Source organism: Falco biarmicus, chromosome 9 (assembly GCF_023638135.1).
Source record: "Falco biarmicus isolate bFalBia1 chromosome 9, bFalBia1.pri, whole genome shotgun sequence".
NCBI classification, from domain to species: Eukaryota; Metazoa; Chordata; class Aves; order Falconiformes; family Falconidae; genus Falco; species Falco biarmicus.
In genome coordinates this window covers 24,803,001-24,821,015 of record NC_079296.1, presented here as the reverse complement: position 1 = coordinate 24,821,015, position 18,015 = coordinate 24,803,001, and the positions used below count along the sequence as shown (strand labels likewise).

The window sequence follows — 18,015 nt, the reverse complement described above, 5'->3', positions numbered from 1 at the left end:
ACATGACTGTTGGCAGTGCTGCTGTTACAGTGCTGCTGGCCTAAGGATGTAAGTGAGAAAATGTTTACAGGGAGAGGTAGTATTTTCTATGAGATTGGAATTGATAGAGTTAGAAAAGGGACAGATAAGCTTTTGGGCATACTCATGAGATCCTGAAGGACTTGAGGAAGGATTTGGTCTCTGAAAATTGTCTTTTCTTTTTTCCCCAGTTATAGATGTAGGTCTCAGAAAATATGTTTCCTCCCCCTATTAATCTTGTTGTGTTTTCCTTGTGTAAAGCCTTCAGCGTGTGGCTTTCCTCCCAGAGGTCACACCAGGCTAGTTCAGCATCCAGTGAACACTGTCCCCATTCCTCCCTTAAGCTTTTGTCTCTGTCAGTGCTTGGAGACCCTCAGGGTAACTTTGGCCATTTTGATTTGAACTGGTTGTAAGTCAGTGTAGAGATGTGTGCATGGGTGATCAATACCTACCTTGATTGTGGTTTATGTCTTTATTTTTATCTGGGATGGTGCAGACTCTGCTATCCCAACAGAGTGCAGCTGAAGTCAGTCTGAAATGTAGCTTGGACTTTCAGCACTTTCCATGGCTACGTGGCATGGAAGACTCCTCTGAGATTTAGAAGCCGATAAATGGATTGAATCTGGGGGTGGTGCCTGTTCTTTCAAGCAGGCCAAAGAAATGCCTTTGGAGATGAACACCCTCAGATCTGCCTTTGGCTGGTGGCCTTGCCTCATAAGGACAGGGAACAACACCTGCAAGCTCTGATTGAAAAGGGCTGGCTGCTTCAGACACTGCTCCATTTCCACTTCAAATGAGAAGTTCTTTGTGCCATTAATGAGAGAGGCATGCTGAGTACATGCAGTAAATGCATGTAAAAGTAAAAGGCATGCTGAGTAAATGCAGTACATTATCACTTTCCAAGGCCTTTAAAGAGTGGGAGCTCTGTGCCCCTTCCCCTTTCCACTCCCATGGCATAATTTATCGAGGTGTTTAACTGCAGGCTGAAATTCATGAGAGGGTCTTGTCTCTCACCTGGTCCCTCCTGCCGTTTCCCCTCTTGGGAAGCTTTCTTGGCACCTTTCTGTGCCATTTCATTTGCAATTCAGTCTCCTGGGAACTGCACAGCTTGCTCTTCACTCCAGATTCTTTTAGGTCAGGTTGTCCTGGGACCTATAATAGTCCAATGTCCAAAAAGCTAAGCTACTCTGGTGGTTACACTTTTTTTGAAGCTGATGTGATGAAGCAAGAAAGGAGTCTGAGGGGAGCTGGGAAGAGAGAGTGAGTTTTGTCTGTGTTTTATAATCCTCCTCAATGCGATGGGTTCTGTGGTGTTGCCATTTAGGAGCAGGGGATGGTGATTACACGCAGCTTGCACATGTACCAGTGTGGGAGCAGCTACAGTTCCTATAGATGGCAGGAATTCCATGTGGAAAGTGAAAAGTTTTAAGTCAAAATTCTCTTCTTTGATACTGATCATATGTCTGGCTCTTCTTCACTCTCTGAAGTAATTTTATGCTTAGAAGACTTTTGCTTAATTCAGAGAGTTGCACAGCAGGGTAGCATCCCAGCCTGCTCACTAGCATGAGTCAGAGCGAGCAAACCCAGAATTTCTGCAGATGTTGTTGTGTGGTGCAGCTAAGTGGGACTCTTACAATACACATTTGAATAATTCCTCTGGCTCAGAGGAGTAAACACTTATGCCAAAAGCTCTTGAACCAATTCAGTCGTCCTTTGCATCAGAAAAATCTCAAAACTTCCAGAGGGACCTTGACAGGCTTGAGACATGAGGCCATGCAAACCTCGTGAAGTTCAGCAAGGCCAAGCGCAAGGTCTTCCATGGGTCAGGGCAATCCCCAGCACAAATACAGGCTGGGCAGAGAATGGATTGAGAGCAGCCCTGAGGAGAAGGACTTGGGAGTGTTTGAATGAGAAGCTCAACATGCCCCAGCAATATGTGCTTGCAGCCCGGAAAGCCAACCATATCTTGGACTGCATCAAAAGAAGCATGACCAGCAGATCGAGGGAGGTGATTCTCCCCCTCTAGTTTGTTCCCTTGAGACCCCACCTGAGGTACTGTGTTCAGCTCTGGGGCCCCCAGCACTGGAAGGACATGGACCTGTTGCAGCAAGTCCAGAGGAGGGCCATGAAGGTGACCAGAGGGCTGGAGCACCTCTCCTATGAAGACAGGCTGAGAGAGTTGGGGTTGTTCAGCCTGGAGAAAAGAAGGCTCCAGGGAGACCTTATAGTGGCCTTCCAGTACTTAAAAGGGGTCCTACAAGAAAGCTGGAGAGGGACTTCTTACACAGGCATGTGGGGATAGGTGTCATGGTTTAACCTCAGCTGGCAACTACGCACCACACAGCCACGCACTCACTCCTTGCTGGTGGGATAGGGTAGAGAATCAGAAGGGTAAAAGTGAAAAAAACTTGTGGGTTGTGATAAAGACAGTTTAATAGGTAAAGCAAAAGCTGTGCATGCAAGCAAAGCAAAAAAAGGAATTTATTCACCACTTCCCGTCGGCAGGCAGCCGTTCAGGAAAGCAGGGCTCTACCACCTGTAATAGTTACTTGGGAAGACAAATGCCATCACTCCAAACATCCCCTTCTTCCTTCTTCCTACCCCATTTTATACACTGAGCATGATGTTCTATGGTATGGAACATCCCTTTGGCTAGTTCAGGTCAGCTGTCCTGGCTGTGTCTCCTCCCAATCTCTAGTGCCTCTCCAGCCCTCTCGCTGGCGGGGCCTGAGAAGTTAAAAGTCCAAGCTTTAGCACAAACACTGCTTAGCAACAATTAAAAACCTCAATATGTTATCAACATTATTCTCATACTAAATCCAAAACACAGCCCTGCACCAGCTACTAAGAAGAAAATTAACTGTAGCCCAGCCAAAATCAGGACAATAGGACAAGGAGTAATGGCTTTAAACTGAAAGAGGGTAGATTTAGATTAGATATTAGGAAGAAATTCTTTACTGTGAGGGTGTCGAGGCACTGGAACAGGCTGCCCAGAGAAGTTGTGGATGCCTCATCCCTGGAAGTGTTCAAGGCCAGTTTGGATGGGTGTTTGAGCAACCTGGTCCAGTAGAAGGTGTCCCTGCCCATGTCAGTGGGGCTGGAACTAAGTCATATTTAAGGTCCCTTCCAACCCAAGCTGTTCTATGGTGGTTCTATGAAAACATACTCAGTTGTCAGTATTCACCCACAATTACTGATAGCTTCTTATAGAACCTGTGGATAAGATTGCCTTTTTTGGACACCTAATCAGAGTATGTCCAAAAAATTCAGCTGAAGTTGTTTGATGGAAAATGGCTTTTAAACAAAATGCCTTTTTTTAAAAAAAAAAAAAATAATCTAAATCGAATTCCATTTTTATCAAATTAGATATGAGAACTTTTTTTCAGACTCGGTAACAAGAAAAAAATTATTAACAGCCTTAGAACTGGGGTGGGGGGACAGTTGTCTTTAAGGTTCTACAGAGGGCAAAAATAAGTTCCTAAATCTTAAGCTAAATGTGTCTAAGGTTAGCTCAGAGGAGTAGTTTATTACTGTTACTGGTTGTAACTCTGGTTGTTTAGGAAAACTTGGAAGTGCTTATGTTTAGTAGGACATGAGTGTATGTTTCAAGTTTATTGGGTATTTAAGGCTGGCGAAATGAGCGTATTGGCTGGATCGAAGTCAGTTATCAGGTGAGTAGACTTGAAGCAGCAGCCACAGCTGAGATTATGCCAATTCATATGGATTCCTGACCTCAGGTCTCAAGCTGTCAATTTAATAACTTGAATAAGTAGTAAATTTCCTCTTTTTTTTTTTTTTTTTATAATGTGAAACTTCTCAGCAATGAAAGAAGATAGGAGGGGAGAAATTAAACTTTGATTTTCTGGTCTAGAGCCTTCTCTTTATTTTCATAGATGCTAAACACACCATGTTCAAATATAAATTTCTTTCCTCCATTTTTTAACTCGGAGCCAAGGGTCTTAACAGAAATCAATCCGTGCAATTTATTTTTAACTTCACCCTGCTTAGCTACAATTGATTTTTATCTTTGTGATCGATGGTAGAGAAAACGGCTTGGCGGGACAGTGGAGCACTCTCCAACTTGTAGGGTTTGGTTTTTGAGTCTTTTATTGAAGAAATCATTAAAAGCTTATTATGAAACTAATAGGATGAAGACATTTAAATGATGAACATGATTACACCTGTTTTACTGGTGAATAATACCTGCTACAGCTGATCTTCTCTTGCCCCTATTTAAAATGCTGGATGGCACTCTAGTGGGGGAAATTAATCCATACAGATGAAAGAAAGTGCATTCCAGGTGCTAGTTAAAAGCTCTTCTTAAAGCAAGACAGGCAGTAAGTAGTTAGCTACTTTCCTACTCACTGCTGGGTGCTTTTCATCCATTTCTAGTATTGTTTCATCTTTGCTGTGCCAAATATCAGATTTGGAACTTGAACCTAAGTATCTTTTGATAAACATTGATTGTTTCCTTTATTTATTTATGTTTATTTTATTTCTACTCTTTTTTGTGCTGTACTTTATCACTTTCTCCCCTCCCCTTGTGTCTGATTTATCAGCAGCGTCTGCAGCAGATGTAAAGGATTACCTTGGCAGACTCATACGTTTCCTCCGAAATCCTTCAAAAGGAGATTGAACGTGTACAATTACACTCTTCTCTTAAGTTGGTTTCTGTGTGGGTAATGTGCATTTGCAGCTTTAATGTGGCTTGTGGGTGTAACCGTGCACATTTTCTGCAGAGGTTGCCTTTAAAAAAATCCAATATTTTCACTCAAGATTACTCTGTCCTATAGCTGTGCCATCATAGCTCTGAGGAAAGAGAGAAGTGAAGAGGGACTGGACCAGTATAATAAATTTTTAAAAATTTTTAAAACCAAAATTGCTCCTTTGTCTTAGCAAATTTTCACTGATGAGTCTAACAGTCTAAAAAGTGGCATGTTTTCAAAGCCTGCTGAATTTACCAGGCAACTTGAGGATGCTTTGTGCACAGAAACACTAATCTGTATGTCTCTGCAGCACACTCGGGTAATTGCATATTGCTGTGCAGAAGGTATGATATTAATCAAAACCATGGGGAGATAATTCAGACTAGATGGTACCTATCATGATATGATTTATTCTGGGTCAGCGAAGAACCTCAGTACACAGAAATATCTGGAAGATGGTTTGTCCTGGCTATGGCGGATAATCAGGAGGGAACTCATGCAGATGTGTTCTTCCTGATCTGAATCTCTTGTGACTGACATTGGCGTTAGGCTTAGGAGAGAAGGCACAACTTTTCAGTGCTAATGCTGGCAAATGTGTACAAGGCCTAGACAGTAGCTACCTCTGAAGAGCACCAAAATCCCTCACCAAAGGTGTGAGTTGAACAGCCTGCCTGCTTGTCATCTCTCCTCCATGCTTTACTCCACAATTTTATTTGGGAGATTTTATGCCCACAAGGAGAACTTTAACTAAAGTTAAAGCAGTGAAGAGGGAGGCCAGGGCACCCTATGGAGGTGGAGAACACGGATCCAGGATGCTGTTACAATACTGATAGTGTTTTTCAACTTTTTACTTCTACCAACTCATTTTATGTTACTGGGAAGCAGGGAACTCTACAAGCAGGGGAAGTCACCTCAGAAATAAAGGGAGGGTTTTACTGAAAATCACATCAACTGTGTTCTATCAGCTACTTACTATCAACAAAGAAGTTTAAAATTTGGTTCTGTAATGGACTGAATTGCCATTTACTATGCTTAAAGGGGAAAGTAAATGACAGGAATTACAAATGTCTAAACATGACTGGTCATTGTGGGTTGATCTGTGCCATTATCAATTCCCTTTTTCTTTGAACATTACGTACGGTGTAAAATGTAGATAATCTATTCCCAATAACTGTGCAGGGCAAGTGATTGTTATCATCAATTAAACCACCCAGGCTGATAAATGATGTAGAAATAAGCCCTCCATTCTTTTTTAGCCATTACCTTCGGAAGTGACCACTATCTGTACACTGTCACTGTTTTTCTGCCAAGGCTGTGCCTTTAATACATGGTGTTTCATTGTCAGCATTGGTGCATGTTTGTTTAGGCTTCTGTGAGTTCTTTGAGTAGCAGGAGGCAGCTGGGGGTCTTCCTTAGCCCAGGGTTATTTCAGAGATTTAGTAGTTTCATGTTTGTTACATCAATACCTGCCTTACATTGGAAATTACAGATCCCATCTTCAGCTAGCCAGGTAGATGAGAATGAAGCCTGGTATGCTGTGGTCTACAGCTCCTGGCATCATCTAGGGTGTCTTTACTTTCTGGGTCCTCGTAACTCATCCCGCTTGCTCTCAAAACTCTTTTAGATGACACGTGGTTTTTTGGTTAAGATGAATATCTGTCTAAGAAAATAAAGAGAAACAAACCCCACCCTTAAAGATTCATATTCAGTCATTAACACAAGAAATAGCTTAGTGTGTTTCTAGAGATGTCACAGAAATTATGAAGGTTAATAGATCCCATGACAGATTTTCTCTAATTCTCTGCAGCCTTGTGAATGCATTTGTTGTCTTCTGTGTTTGATGCACTGTGTTCCATTGCAGGTTGGGGGGGGGGGGGGGGGGGGGGTGGTGAGCCAGCATACTGCAACTTTAAGGGCTTTTAGAGAGAAACTTTTCATGTCGCTGTTCTTAAGTGTCAACTGATGTCAGACCAGACTTTTACCTTGAAATAAAATGAAGTATTAAAGAAAAGTAGTAGACCATGAGTGGAGGGAGGAAGAAGGAACACAGGTTAGGAAACACAGATGTGTTTAATGACAAACACATTTGTCCCAAGGAATCATTTCCACTGGCCAGAAGCCCAATTAAACACATAAAATAGAAATCCAGAAAAACAGATTAACAAACCAGTCATTAGCAAAGGAGGAGGAAAAACAAAAAACCAGCTAATTCTGTGCTGAGCATGACAGATGAGCTCACAGTAAATAATTGGGTGACATTCATCAAATGTGAACTAAAAGGAGGCATTAGAGGGTAAAACACTATCGTAATCTCTGGGATTTACAGCGTTGGAGAGTGTGCTCATAGGAAAAGGAAAAGTTCATCAAAATAAATTAAGTTGGGCCTTCCAAATTTCATTCTCTACCACAGTCCTTGCCAAAGCTTTATTGAAGGCTTGATCATTTTTTGGAACTGTTGTAACCGTGCATGTAAAAAGATGAGGTCCTGGCTGGGAAAATCTTTGCACAACTCCTGCCAACAGAATTGTGGGTGGCTTCATATTAACTGGCTCAGAAAGACCACAGACCACAAAGATTTCTATTTCTAAATCTTTTTCAAGGTGACCTAGTCAAGGCAGAGGACTGAAAGGGAGTTTAGCTATGCGTAGTGAACTGGAACACTGTTTGCATCCTACCTTTCTGCCTTAAAAAAACAATCAAATGAACAGTCCAAACGAAAAACCTTCCAAGTTCCAGTTTGCAGTGGCATAAAGCCAAAAACCCCTATGTAAAATCTTTTGAGTGTGGCAGACTTGGAGTAGATCCTGCCTTGGCACAGAAGGGGGAATTTGATCACCCCTTGATACTTCTGCCACTCCATGTGATTAACTTGAGGATTGCTGGACTGCTCCCAATGTTAATTAGTCATCACAGCATTTACAAAGTATGTATATATTCATGTCTGCATCTTAAAGATGATTTGATGACCATGTCTCAGCCCATCAGAAGAGGTGGATATTGAATCCAAGGTCCTTACCAATTAGCACTGGACTCTGCTACAAATAATGATCTGGTGCTGAAATCATGAGTGGTCTAAAATGAGTTCATGTGGCGGAGTTATTTCGTTTGAGAATTTGGATGTTCCACTGGAGATGAGAAATATCGCCAAGATAAGAGGGGATATTTAAATATTCCCTGTGCTATTTAGTTAATATGACCTGGAAGTGCGGGATGCTTTGGGCAGTGCTTGTAGAGCTGATAAAGAGATACAATTATTGCCAAGATTAATTCTTTTCTTTGAGTTGGACTGAGCTTGAATGAACTGCATAGTCTGTTCTCTCCTGTGAAAACTTGATTTTGATGTGATAGATGTAGATGGGAAAGTTATCCTTCAGAATAATGCTTACAGCCCTTTCACCATCCTCACAGCTGGAGAGCGGGACCCCGAAATGCCAGTCCACAGAAATGTGCCAGTCCACAGTGCACTTTACATGAAATGAGTAAAGTGACTCCTGTTCTTTCCCTGTCTCTGTCACTGGCTTGTTTTGAGACTGTAGGCAAATTGCTTTAGATTTTCACGTCTGTGTTTCCCCTTGACTTCAGCTGTATGTTGCCTGTACAGAGTCTGGTGCTGTGATATGGGTCATTCTTCTGCTTTCTTATGTGGTGTGTGGTATAAAGGTGGTTGTTGTTTTTTGGGGTTTTTTTCTTTCTTTTGGAAGCTCTAAAAGCAGCCATGATAACATTACAAGTGAAAATGGGAAACAAGCAGAAGGGGAAGTCTTAGCGTAGAAGCCTGTCCTATTTCTAAACCTTCCTTTCTTTCCAGTTCTTCAAAGTGCCAATAGAGAAACCTTATCTTGAGTTGATTAGATATCGGATTTCATGACTAGTAATATTGTGTCCTTCGAATGACAGCTTCTCTAGGGAAGAAAACCACTATCTGGAGGTGATGTCATTGCTGAGAATATAATTGATGCTATAGCAATATTCCATGTAAGCTTATTCTGAAATATCACTGTCAGATAAAAGGAAGTATATCTAAGAGAAAATCTAGGACCTTTCTGTTAGCTTTATTGGAAACTTAAGAAGCTAACAAATGACATTCTGTATAATAGAGAAGTGCTTTGCGTATTGTTTTATCTTAAAACCTGCAAGCCTGCCAAAACAGCAGCATATAGGAAATTCACTGGTGTAAGCCTTGTCATAGCCAGGCCTGAAAAGGTGCCAGAAAGAACACCCACAGCAAGAGTAAGTGACTAGGGGCAGGTTTAAAATGCCGTATTTTACAAATTATCAGGGCTAAATCTCATCGATGCATGGCATTTATGTGTAGCCTTTATAGCTCATTCAGTCCATAAAACTGCAGATTTGGATGTCTATCAGTTCTGCCCCCCATCCTCATTCAGAGATGGTATGATTTCAGAGAAACGAGTTTTATAGTGTCAAAAAGCATCTAAGAGCTTAGCTCCAGCTTTCCAAGAGCACATTCATTGCATTTAGTGTTTGCATTAAATGGTGCTAGTGCAAATCTCTGCTGTTACTCACTGTAAAAGGTTGCTGGAAGACAACCCTGGCCCCAAGGGACTTACAGTGCAAACAGACAAGGCTGAGAAGCAGCAGAGAAAAGAGGTATTATCTCCTTCTTACAGGAGAGGAACAGAAGCAGAGACTTTAAATGACTTGCCCAAGATAGTTGTGCTGGAACTATGTGATGAGGCTAGATCTTCTTTCCTCCACTCAAGACCTTAAACTTTATACCCACTTTTCTCTTTTTCCTGAGATGTTAAAATTGTGCTGGATTTGAAGCACGAGACACAAAGTGGAAAGATTATTAGCACAGCTTAATAAATAATGCTTCAGCCCTGTCAAGTCTAGGATTTCTTTGGAGTTATACAGATGCTTTTAGGGACAGCTGTGCAGCTCATAGAAAAGATACCTGAAAGAAAGGTTGTCAAACCTGTTTAGAGGTGTCAGTATAGGGCGTCCTGGAAGGGTCATTACTCACTTTCTTTGGATTTCCACAGGTGACAGCTGGTGGAAGAGCAAATTACTATGTGTCGTACAGACGGGAGCCTTTTGCACAGATTAAATTGCCCAAATACTCTCTTCCTAAGGTGAGTGCACCATTTAAGAACACAGACGTGTAATATCGGGAACAGCACAGCCTGCCCAGTGGTAAAGCACGTCAGTGAGGTTCCTCTCTGGGGAGCTCCATTTGTTGTGCTACTTGGATGGTCTCTCTTAAATACGGATTTGGGATCTTTACTTCTCTCTGCCTTTGATTACTGAATGTTTCAGGAAGAACAGTTTCTTTTTTCCTCTGTAAAAGAGCAAATGGGAATGAACAGAGCTCAAACTAACTTCTCCTTGACCAGTCTTCTGTGGACACCTTTCCCCAGTCCTACTCTGTTCTTTATCAATGATTTCTCTGTAAGCCTGGCTGTGACACTTAGGGTCCTAGAGAAAGGTTAGCATGCTGAGCACTACTGCATTCTCAGTACAATGAGAGAAGCACAGAGTACAGCTGCTTCACTGTCTGCATCCTATGGCTGAATGTTGGCAAGAAGTCATGGAGACAGAGTTGGCTCCCTAAAAGCTGTGCCGTATCAGTGCTTTGGGCACACACACCCACTGTGTGATGCTGATTAGGAGATGACGGAGATGGCCTAAGATTAATGCTGACTGGCAGAGCTGGAGGGAGGAAAGTTAGTACTTCTCATACAGCTGCCTGGATTTACCTTCTTAGGCCTTAGCTTTCCACCAGATCAAAACTGTGCAAGCCTCAGAAAGGAGAATTATGTCCCTAGAATTACACTTAAATTCCATAGTGTAGTCATTCCTTGGGATTGCCTAGAACAGAAGGGACCAACCTTTTAGCGCTATGGCTGAACACAAATTTCTGGGTAGCCCAGTGCTGAGACCACTGCTGCCTTTTAGAGACTCAGAATGGCTGTTGAAGCTACTGTCACAGAGGACTGATAATCGACAGTAATGACCTTCCCCTTCATTCCAGAAGTGAAAATTTTGGTGGGATAATTTTAAGACATTTGGCTAGATTTGCCTTGTGGGCTGGATCTACCCTTCTGATTGCCTATGGGATACCTGCAGTCTAGCAGATATGGCATATTTCCTTTAATTTATACCTGAAAACTTACTAGGTGTGAGAAATTTGCATCTCAGACTCCTGGTGTTGCATCTCATATTCTTCCCATTCAGGTTGATCACAGCCCACAGTGTATTGACACCTGTATAGCATAGATATAGATATATTTTGTTTGTCATTCCATGGTGTGGGATTCAGAATGTCTGACTGCACACCAACTTTTGGAAATCCTGCTGCCACTTTTCAGGAGAAAAACATTGTTTATGCTCCCATCTTATGGATTGGCCTTGAAAGCTGCCCCATATTAAACAGAGAAGTGGACAGAGAGAGTGACTGCCCTGTGATTATCCTACTTTATTGACTGATGCTGTCACAGGTAGCTGGCCTGTTTTAAGATAGATTTGTTGGAGGCCCTGGTTTGGAATTAGTGTAAAATCAGGGATACTTTTGTCATTTAAAAGTCAAAAGTACTTTTAAGCTAGGTGTCATGACAAAGTCTTATAGCCATGTAAAGGAAGCTTGTTTATGCTGCCCTTAGTCACTAGAACATTTTTGCTGTACAGTAATAACTGTCCTGTCAGCTGTAGATTAATGAACTCTGCTGGAGTTGTACATATGTGAGGCTGGCAATAGAGTAATGCAATATTTCCACTGCAACTGGTCAAAACAGATTGAAGTCATTGCATGTTTTACTTTATTTTCACACTGCTGGAATAGATTGGGTATGTGCTTAATCTTTAAGGAATTAGAGCTGCTGGGCAAGAACAAACTTCCTGATTTAATCTTTCTTCATTGAGGGAAATGGCAAATCTCCCACTGATTGCACTTATGGGATAGAATTAGGCCCTCAAATGGTTTTTCTCTCCATCCCATGCTGATAGGCTATGTTAGGTCTATTAGAAATTGCCTCATCTAATCAACGCCAACTTTTCATCTACCTATCTCACACAGAAGATTAAGTTGCCTTCTAGGCAGGATGGGGATGTTGCCCTGATTTTCTTCCAGATATTCTTCCCCAAACCAGGTCACTCAGTCCTTTGGGAGACTTCCAGAATTATGGTTTCTTCATGCAGAAACAGCACAAGGAATTAATCAAGGCTCCTTTGCACCCTGGGGAAATTTTGAATAGATACACATAGATAGATGAAGTCCCACATAACCGCAGTGATTTTGCTTCTAGCTGAACCAGTGTCAGTGTGTTCAAACAGCGGTGGCAAGGATGAAGTGCTTCAGTACTCATCACCACACTGGAAATCATTCCCATGAACCTGCTTTAAAAGAACACTGAGAAAATGCACTGTCAAATCTCTTTGATATTAAAACTAAATGGGGAAACCCTTGCTGGACCTTCATATCTTGGTCAGCAGCAGGAATCCAACAAAGGTTAGTGGGTGGATTATTTGATAGCATGTATAAAATGGGAGAATAGATCTTGGACAAACTCTCAATATAAAATTATGTTACTAAAAATCACTGCCAGCATTAGCTCAAACTGATCCCTATACCTCAGCTTCAAATAAATATGAGCTACCGGGTTTTTTGAAACTGGTTCTTTACCAGTTGGAAGCACAAACCTGTTAGTTCAGCATGTGAATGGAAAATGTCGCTGCTTTTAGCCTGGTACTACACCATGCTTAGTGACTATGAGGACTCTAGGCTCCAAGGTTGTGTATCTTCCATGAATGATAAACCCACTTTAAAATTTATAAATAAAAAATGAAACTGGATGAAATTCCTTGAAGCTACCAAAAATGAAGAAAGCAAAACCCCTTTGCCCAGCTGGTGATCATTAAAAAATGAAATGATGAAAAGTCACGATGGTGATAATTTATTGGATTGCTCTAACAGAAAATTGTTTAACATACCTATAATTCATGTCCCATATCTATTCTTTCATAAGTCATGGTAATTACTGCATATCCCAAAGGGCAAAGAAATACAGAGATCCTCAGTAATAGGCCTTTTGTCTTCTTTTAACAGGACATGCATATTATCAGCACAGATGAGAATCAAGTGTTTGCAGCTGTTCAAGAGTGGAACCAGAACGATACGTACAACCTGTATATCTCAGACACCCGAGGGGTGTACTTCACCCTGGCCTTGGAAAACGTGAAAAGCAGTCGAGGACTGGAGGGGAATATCATCATTGACCTTTATGAGGTATGCAGTAAAGGTCACCCTACGAAGAACAGCAACTGCTCGCTAGTTCAAGCAAGTGTAAATCTCTTAGCAACCGTACAGGATCTTCATTTGTTTTGGGATCAGCCAAGAGACATTTACTGGATTTGATGTTGACTCGACTCATGTGGGAACAGATGCAGTGCATTCTGCTATAGGTGTGACAACTTGTTGCTTTCCAGTCAGTGACTGGTTAGCTATGCAGCATTTCCAAAGGGGAAAACCATTATCCTTCTCATCCTCTTGTTAATGTCTAGAGAAGGACTCAAAATACTGTTTTTCCCCTTGGACAAATAAAGACAACTGCTTGCAGGCAGGGAATGTGGATTCCACCTTTGTGAGCACTGAGCAGTTTATGAATTATAAGCAAAAGTTTATAGGTGCCGTTTGCCCAGAGATAACAGCTGGGTAACTTCTACCCTGAATCATCATCTTTTCTCATTCTTCTGCCAGGCCTTTCAGCCTTGGCCAACAGCAGTCCATTCAGAGCAGTTGTTCCAGTTCCCGTTTTTTTCAGAGCATTCTGGTTTTGGTGTGTCATAACTTGTTGGATGGAAGATCTGCTGAGATTCAGGGCTCAATGCTTTGCCAGCAACAAACAACTAATCGGTAATAATAATAATAATAGTTGTGGGCTGACTTCTACTGTTACATGGAAAAATGTTTTTGAAGTTACATGTAAAGTTTTTATAAATACAAATAAATACATTTATTTATTTCAGCCAGAATAATACCCATTACATAACATCATCAATTGTTTATAAAAAAAGCAGGTAGTTTAAAGCAATTGGAAAAAATTGGAGAAAACTCACAAATAATGCATGAATCAGTCTGAAGGACAGGTTTTACATTTAATTTTCACCTAGTAAATATATTTTCCTGCTTCTGAAAAAAATAGGTATTTCTTGTTTGATGAACCAGATAAAATAAACATGCATCATCTCCCATTCCTGGGCAAACTCTGTATTCCCCAGCTGTGTATCATAGACCCTTTAGTGTCGATAGAGATTTTCACAGCGTCATTCAAAGGGTAGTGTCACTCAGGGGGCTTTAGAGTGGAAGGATTTGCATCCTGGCTGTTTGTTGCCAGGAAGTTCTGGATTCTTCCTGCCTGACTTTCACAGCTGAGCAACAGAGACCAGACTCAACAAGAATCTTCTTGGGGACATTTTGACAGGACCATATTCTGCTGGAATGGGTTCTGCTGACAAAAATCAAAACATTTGGAACAACTGCGTTGATTTTGACAGAATTTGGAGTGGAGGGAGAGTGAAGAAATCAAGTTTGCCAAACATCAGTGTTTCAGCATATTCAGGATTTCCATCTTTTGTGTGAAAGAAAAAATAAAGTCCAACACAGAAGCATCCCACACTGCTGCTGATGTGACCTGCTGTTTCCCATGTTAATGCAGTCTGGGGGAGTAAGTGGAGCAGACCACATCCTTAGGCTCACGGAGCTCATGTGTGATGTGGTGCATGCTGTACGTTCAAGTCCATCATCAGCCTGTCTGCAAGCACTCCAGGAAATCCCAAAGTGGGCTGTTTCCTAAGGGATTTGCTCTGTGAACATCCTGGTCTTTTTCTTTTCAAAGAGAGGCTGCACAAGGTCTTTCAGCTATACAGGCAACATCAAGATGTACTTGTAATGCCATTCACAGTCTTCTAAGGCTGAATTGAGATGACTTTATTGATTTTTCAGGGACCTTCCACTCCTGAAAGTGCTCAGATGGGCCTTACTTTTAGCCTGTTCTTCCGATGTATTTTTTCATCTCTCTCCATTTTTCCTAGGTAGCAGGGATCAAAGGCATATTCCTGGCTAACAGGAAGATAGATGACCAAATCAAGACTTTCATTACCTACAACAAGGGCAGGGACTGGCGTTTGCTGCAGGCACCGGACACCGATCTAAGAGGGGATCCTGTAGTTTGCCAGCTGGTGAGTGGCAGACCTTTTCCAAAGCACAATGACTCCTTCAGAACTGCTGATTTTAGTCACAGGGTTAACAAAACTTTCCCTGTGTTTTCTCTCTTAACTTGCTGAGCGTTACGTGAATTAAATAGATTTCTTTTTCTATAGCTTCATAGATTTAAAGGGAAAATTCTGACCTTCTTTCTTGGCCTTTTTTATGGAACTTAAGTCAGAATAAGAATGTTTCTGGGAAAAAGTACTCTGGATCAGATTGTAAAAACAAATGCAGACATGCTTGCTTGTAATACAGCATCCCTGCTTCTCTTGCTCTCAGCTGCTGTTATGGTGCCATTTCAGAAAACGAACATATGCTGCTATTTGTAACAGTGCTAAGAGCAGAGGGGTCATTTTCAGAAGGTTCAGAGCATCTGTGTGCAGTTGCCATGGGTTCCTCTGATATTTAACTTGTTGCATATTAAAGCTTCTGCCTTTTGTTTGTTTCCTGTCAACAGCCCTTTTGCTCATTGCACTTACATCTGCAACTCTCAGAGAATCCATATACTTCAGGAAGCATTTCCAGCAAAGAGACAGCTCCTGGGCTGCTGGTGGCAACAGGTAAGAACATAAGTGCTTCTCACCGCTCAGCCATGCCTCACTGGGAGCCAGACAGTGTAGAGATATTTCCTGTTGCTGTAAAAGCTTTCAGCTCTGTCTCAGCAAGTGCTGAGCTAATTAATGTTTGCTATGGGCTAGGAGAAGGCATATGGTCCCTGACGTCAAAAAAGGTAATGCCTGTCAGTTATTTTTTGCCCTACAAGAACCCTCTGCAGGTCTAAGCCCACACCTGAAAAGGATCATTACTAACTCCTCTCGACATCTTTACAACAACCAGCGTAGGTGTCTGCCTGCTTGCTGGAGTTACTATGAATGAGAACAGGGCCTATAATCACAGTTGCACTCCTAGGAGGTATCAATACATTCCACCTTTTGAGCAGCAAGCATAGAGTTGTCACAAAGTTGTTACAAAGTCGGGTGAAGCCTGGACTTTGTGAGCGCTTGTCTTGTGCACAACACCTACTTTCAACACTGTACTGCTCCAAGACTAGCAGCACTTCATCAACACTGCACGGGTCATTGTTATTGTGGGTTGTTCTGCAAAATTGTGCTTTGGCTGGTCTTGATGTTTTAATGGCAACCTGCTACAGTGCTTCACAGTGGCAATGGCTGACCCACTCTAATTAATGTGACAACCATCACAGGCCCTGTGTGCGCACAGCATGCAGTCTAATCAGGATGGATGGGGCTACCAACCGCACTCAGAACTCCCATAGCTCTGTGGGAGCTGCTGGGCTAACAAAGTGATTTCTGAATGGCTGGTGCTATTGAAATCTGGCCTCTGAGGCACGTAGGCTGTCATAGTGCTTCACAGGGAGGCTCCTACATATGCACAAATATGTCCAAATAACTTAACCATTCTTTATAAGGCTCAGGTTATCTTCTTTGTCCCGCTCAGCCTAGCAGTGGCTTGCGTGTCATGTTAGCATATTGCCTATATGAATTTACACTGTTTCTTCCAACCATTTCCATTCTCATGTCCTTCTGTGCGTCCATGTGTCTGCCAGACTAAGCCAGAACCTGAGAGACAGGTTTGCTTCATGACATTTATATCTCAACAAGGGAAACACCATGTGATTTCCAGTTCACTGATCCAGGCCAAATGGAGTGAGATAATTTGGTATAAACCTCCAGATCTTCCTATGCGTAGCCAAGTGAAGTCATCATTCCTGGCAGGTCACACTTGCTAGATGGATGCTTAGGAGCAAGCTCTACTCATGATGCTGTAATTGCAGAGTTTTTTTTTCTTTAACCTTTTAGGAAGTAAATAGAGGCAGCAGGACAGTGAGCTTCTAGGCATTGATCTAAATTGTTAGTAAATGAGGTTCTTTTCAAGCTGCCAGTGCATGAGATTAATGCTTTCCCAGTCTAACAATTAACCTTTAAAAGGCAGAATATAATTTCTGCCTTACTGTTTTGTACAATAAAAAGCTTAACCTGCTGGGAATATACACATCTGTTTCCACTAACCTGTTTCACAACAGAAACGTCTCACCGTGTTGGTGAATGTGTTCCAGGATAAGCATTACAACTTATTCCTACAGCCAATGGCTGCTCAAACACCCTCTGTCTTACACTTTGATTTACAGTGGTATGTTTCCAGCAATGATTGTAAACTTGGACTTTTGATATGAGGACAAATGTTAGATTCTTGTAAAAGGAAGGATTATGTTTTAGTATCTAATTGTACAGCTGTCAAATCTTGACTTGTTTGGGCGTTAGTTACGTTTGGGGGGATTTGCATCCATGTAGCTGAAGGAAACTAGATGGAGAGAATGAAGAAAATAACATAACAGATTTTCACAGAAAAACAGACAGAAAGAAGTGATAGCAACAGAATCTCACCTTTTTACTCTCCTCACCACAGTTTGGGTATCCCTTTTCCAGTTTTGATATTTAAAATATGATACAAAACTTGTACTTCTGCTTTTAAGTCAGTTGCTAAATCTTGAGGACTTCCATTCATGAGAAGACACAGGGCTAAACAGACCTTTGGACTGACGCAGTAGATTTATCCTCATGAACCTGGATGCGCCTATAGACTGTTCTTCCATACGACTGGCCCATAGCACGTTTTCCTTGTACCTTCATCTAAAGTAGTTGGTCATTCTTGTTGGTGTCAGGGAAGAAGATTAGGTTGATGGACAAGGTGGTATTTCCCACATTCTGAGCACTGACAGAAAAGCCTGTCTTGAATAGTCCTGCTTTACTGAGCCAGAAATTTTATCTTTTGAAACAGTGTTGTCACAACAGCGTGACTAGCTGGATTCCATGGTGGTGACAAGAGAAAGTCAACCTGCATCTGGTTTTTAATTTCTCATTTTCCAACATTAAATGTCAGAAATTTAATTAACATTTTCATTAGTGTGTTTTTATTGTGCTCTTGTTGATGATACAGATGTGTAAGAGTGCCACCTCTCCCTTTGCTATTTTTGAAGAAAAAGTATTAATTCTGCCTTCCTTCGTGGAAATTACACTTCCTTTAAAAACAGTGTCATTTGGAAAG

The 18,015-nt window shown here is 41.6% G+C and overlaps 1 protein-coding gene across 1 annotated transcript in view; it reads left to right on the top strand.

Moving 5' to 3' along the window:
• SORCS3 (sortilin related VPS10 domain containing receptor 3) overlaps positions 1–18,015 on the top strand; it is a 304,283-nt gene that overhangs the window by 224,503 nt on the left and 61,765 nt on the right. Inside the window, exons 8-11 of the mRNA XM_056352025.1 lie at positions 9,731–9,820; positions 12,790–12,969; positions 14,775–14,921; positions 15,407–15,509. Of these exons, the coding sequence (XP_056208000.1) occupies positions 9,731–9,820; positions 12,790–12,969; positions 14,775–14,921; positions 15,407–15,509 (520 nt within the window). The remainder of the gene's footprint in view (positions 1–9,730; positions 9,821–12,789; positions 12,970–14,774; positions 14,922–15,406; positions 15,510–18,015) is intronic.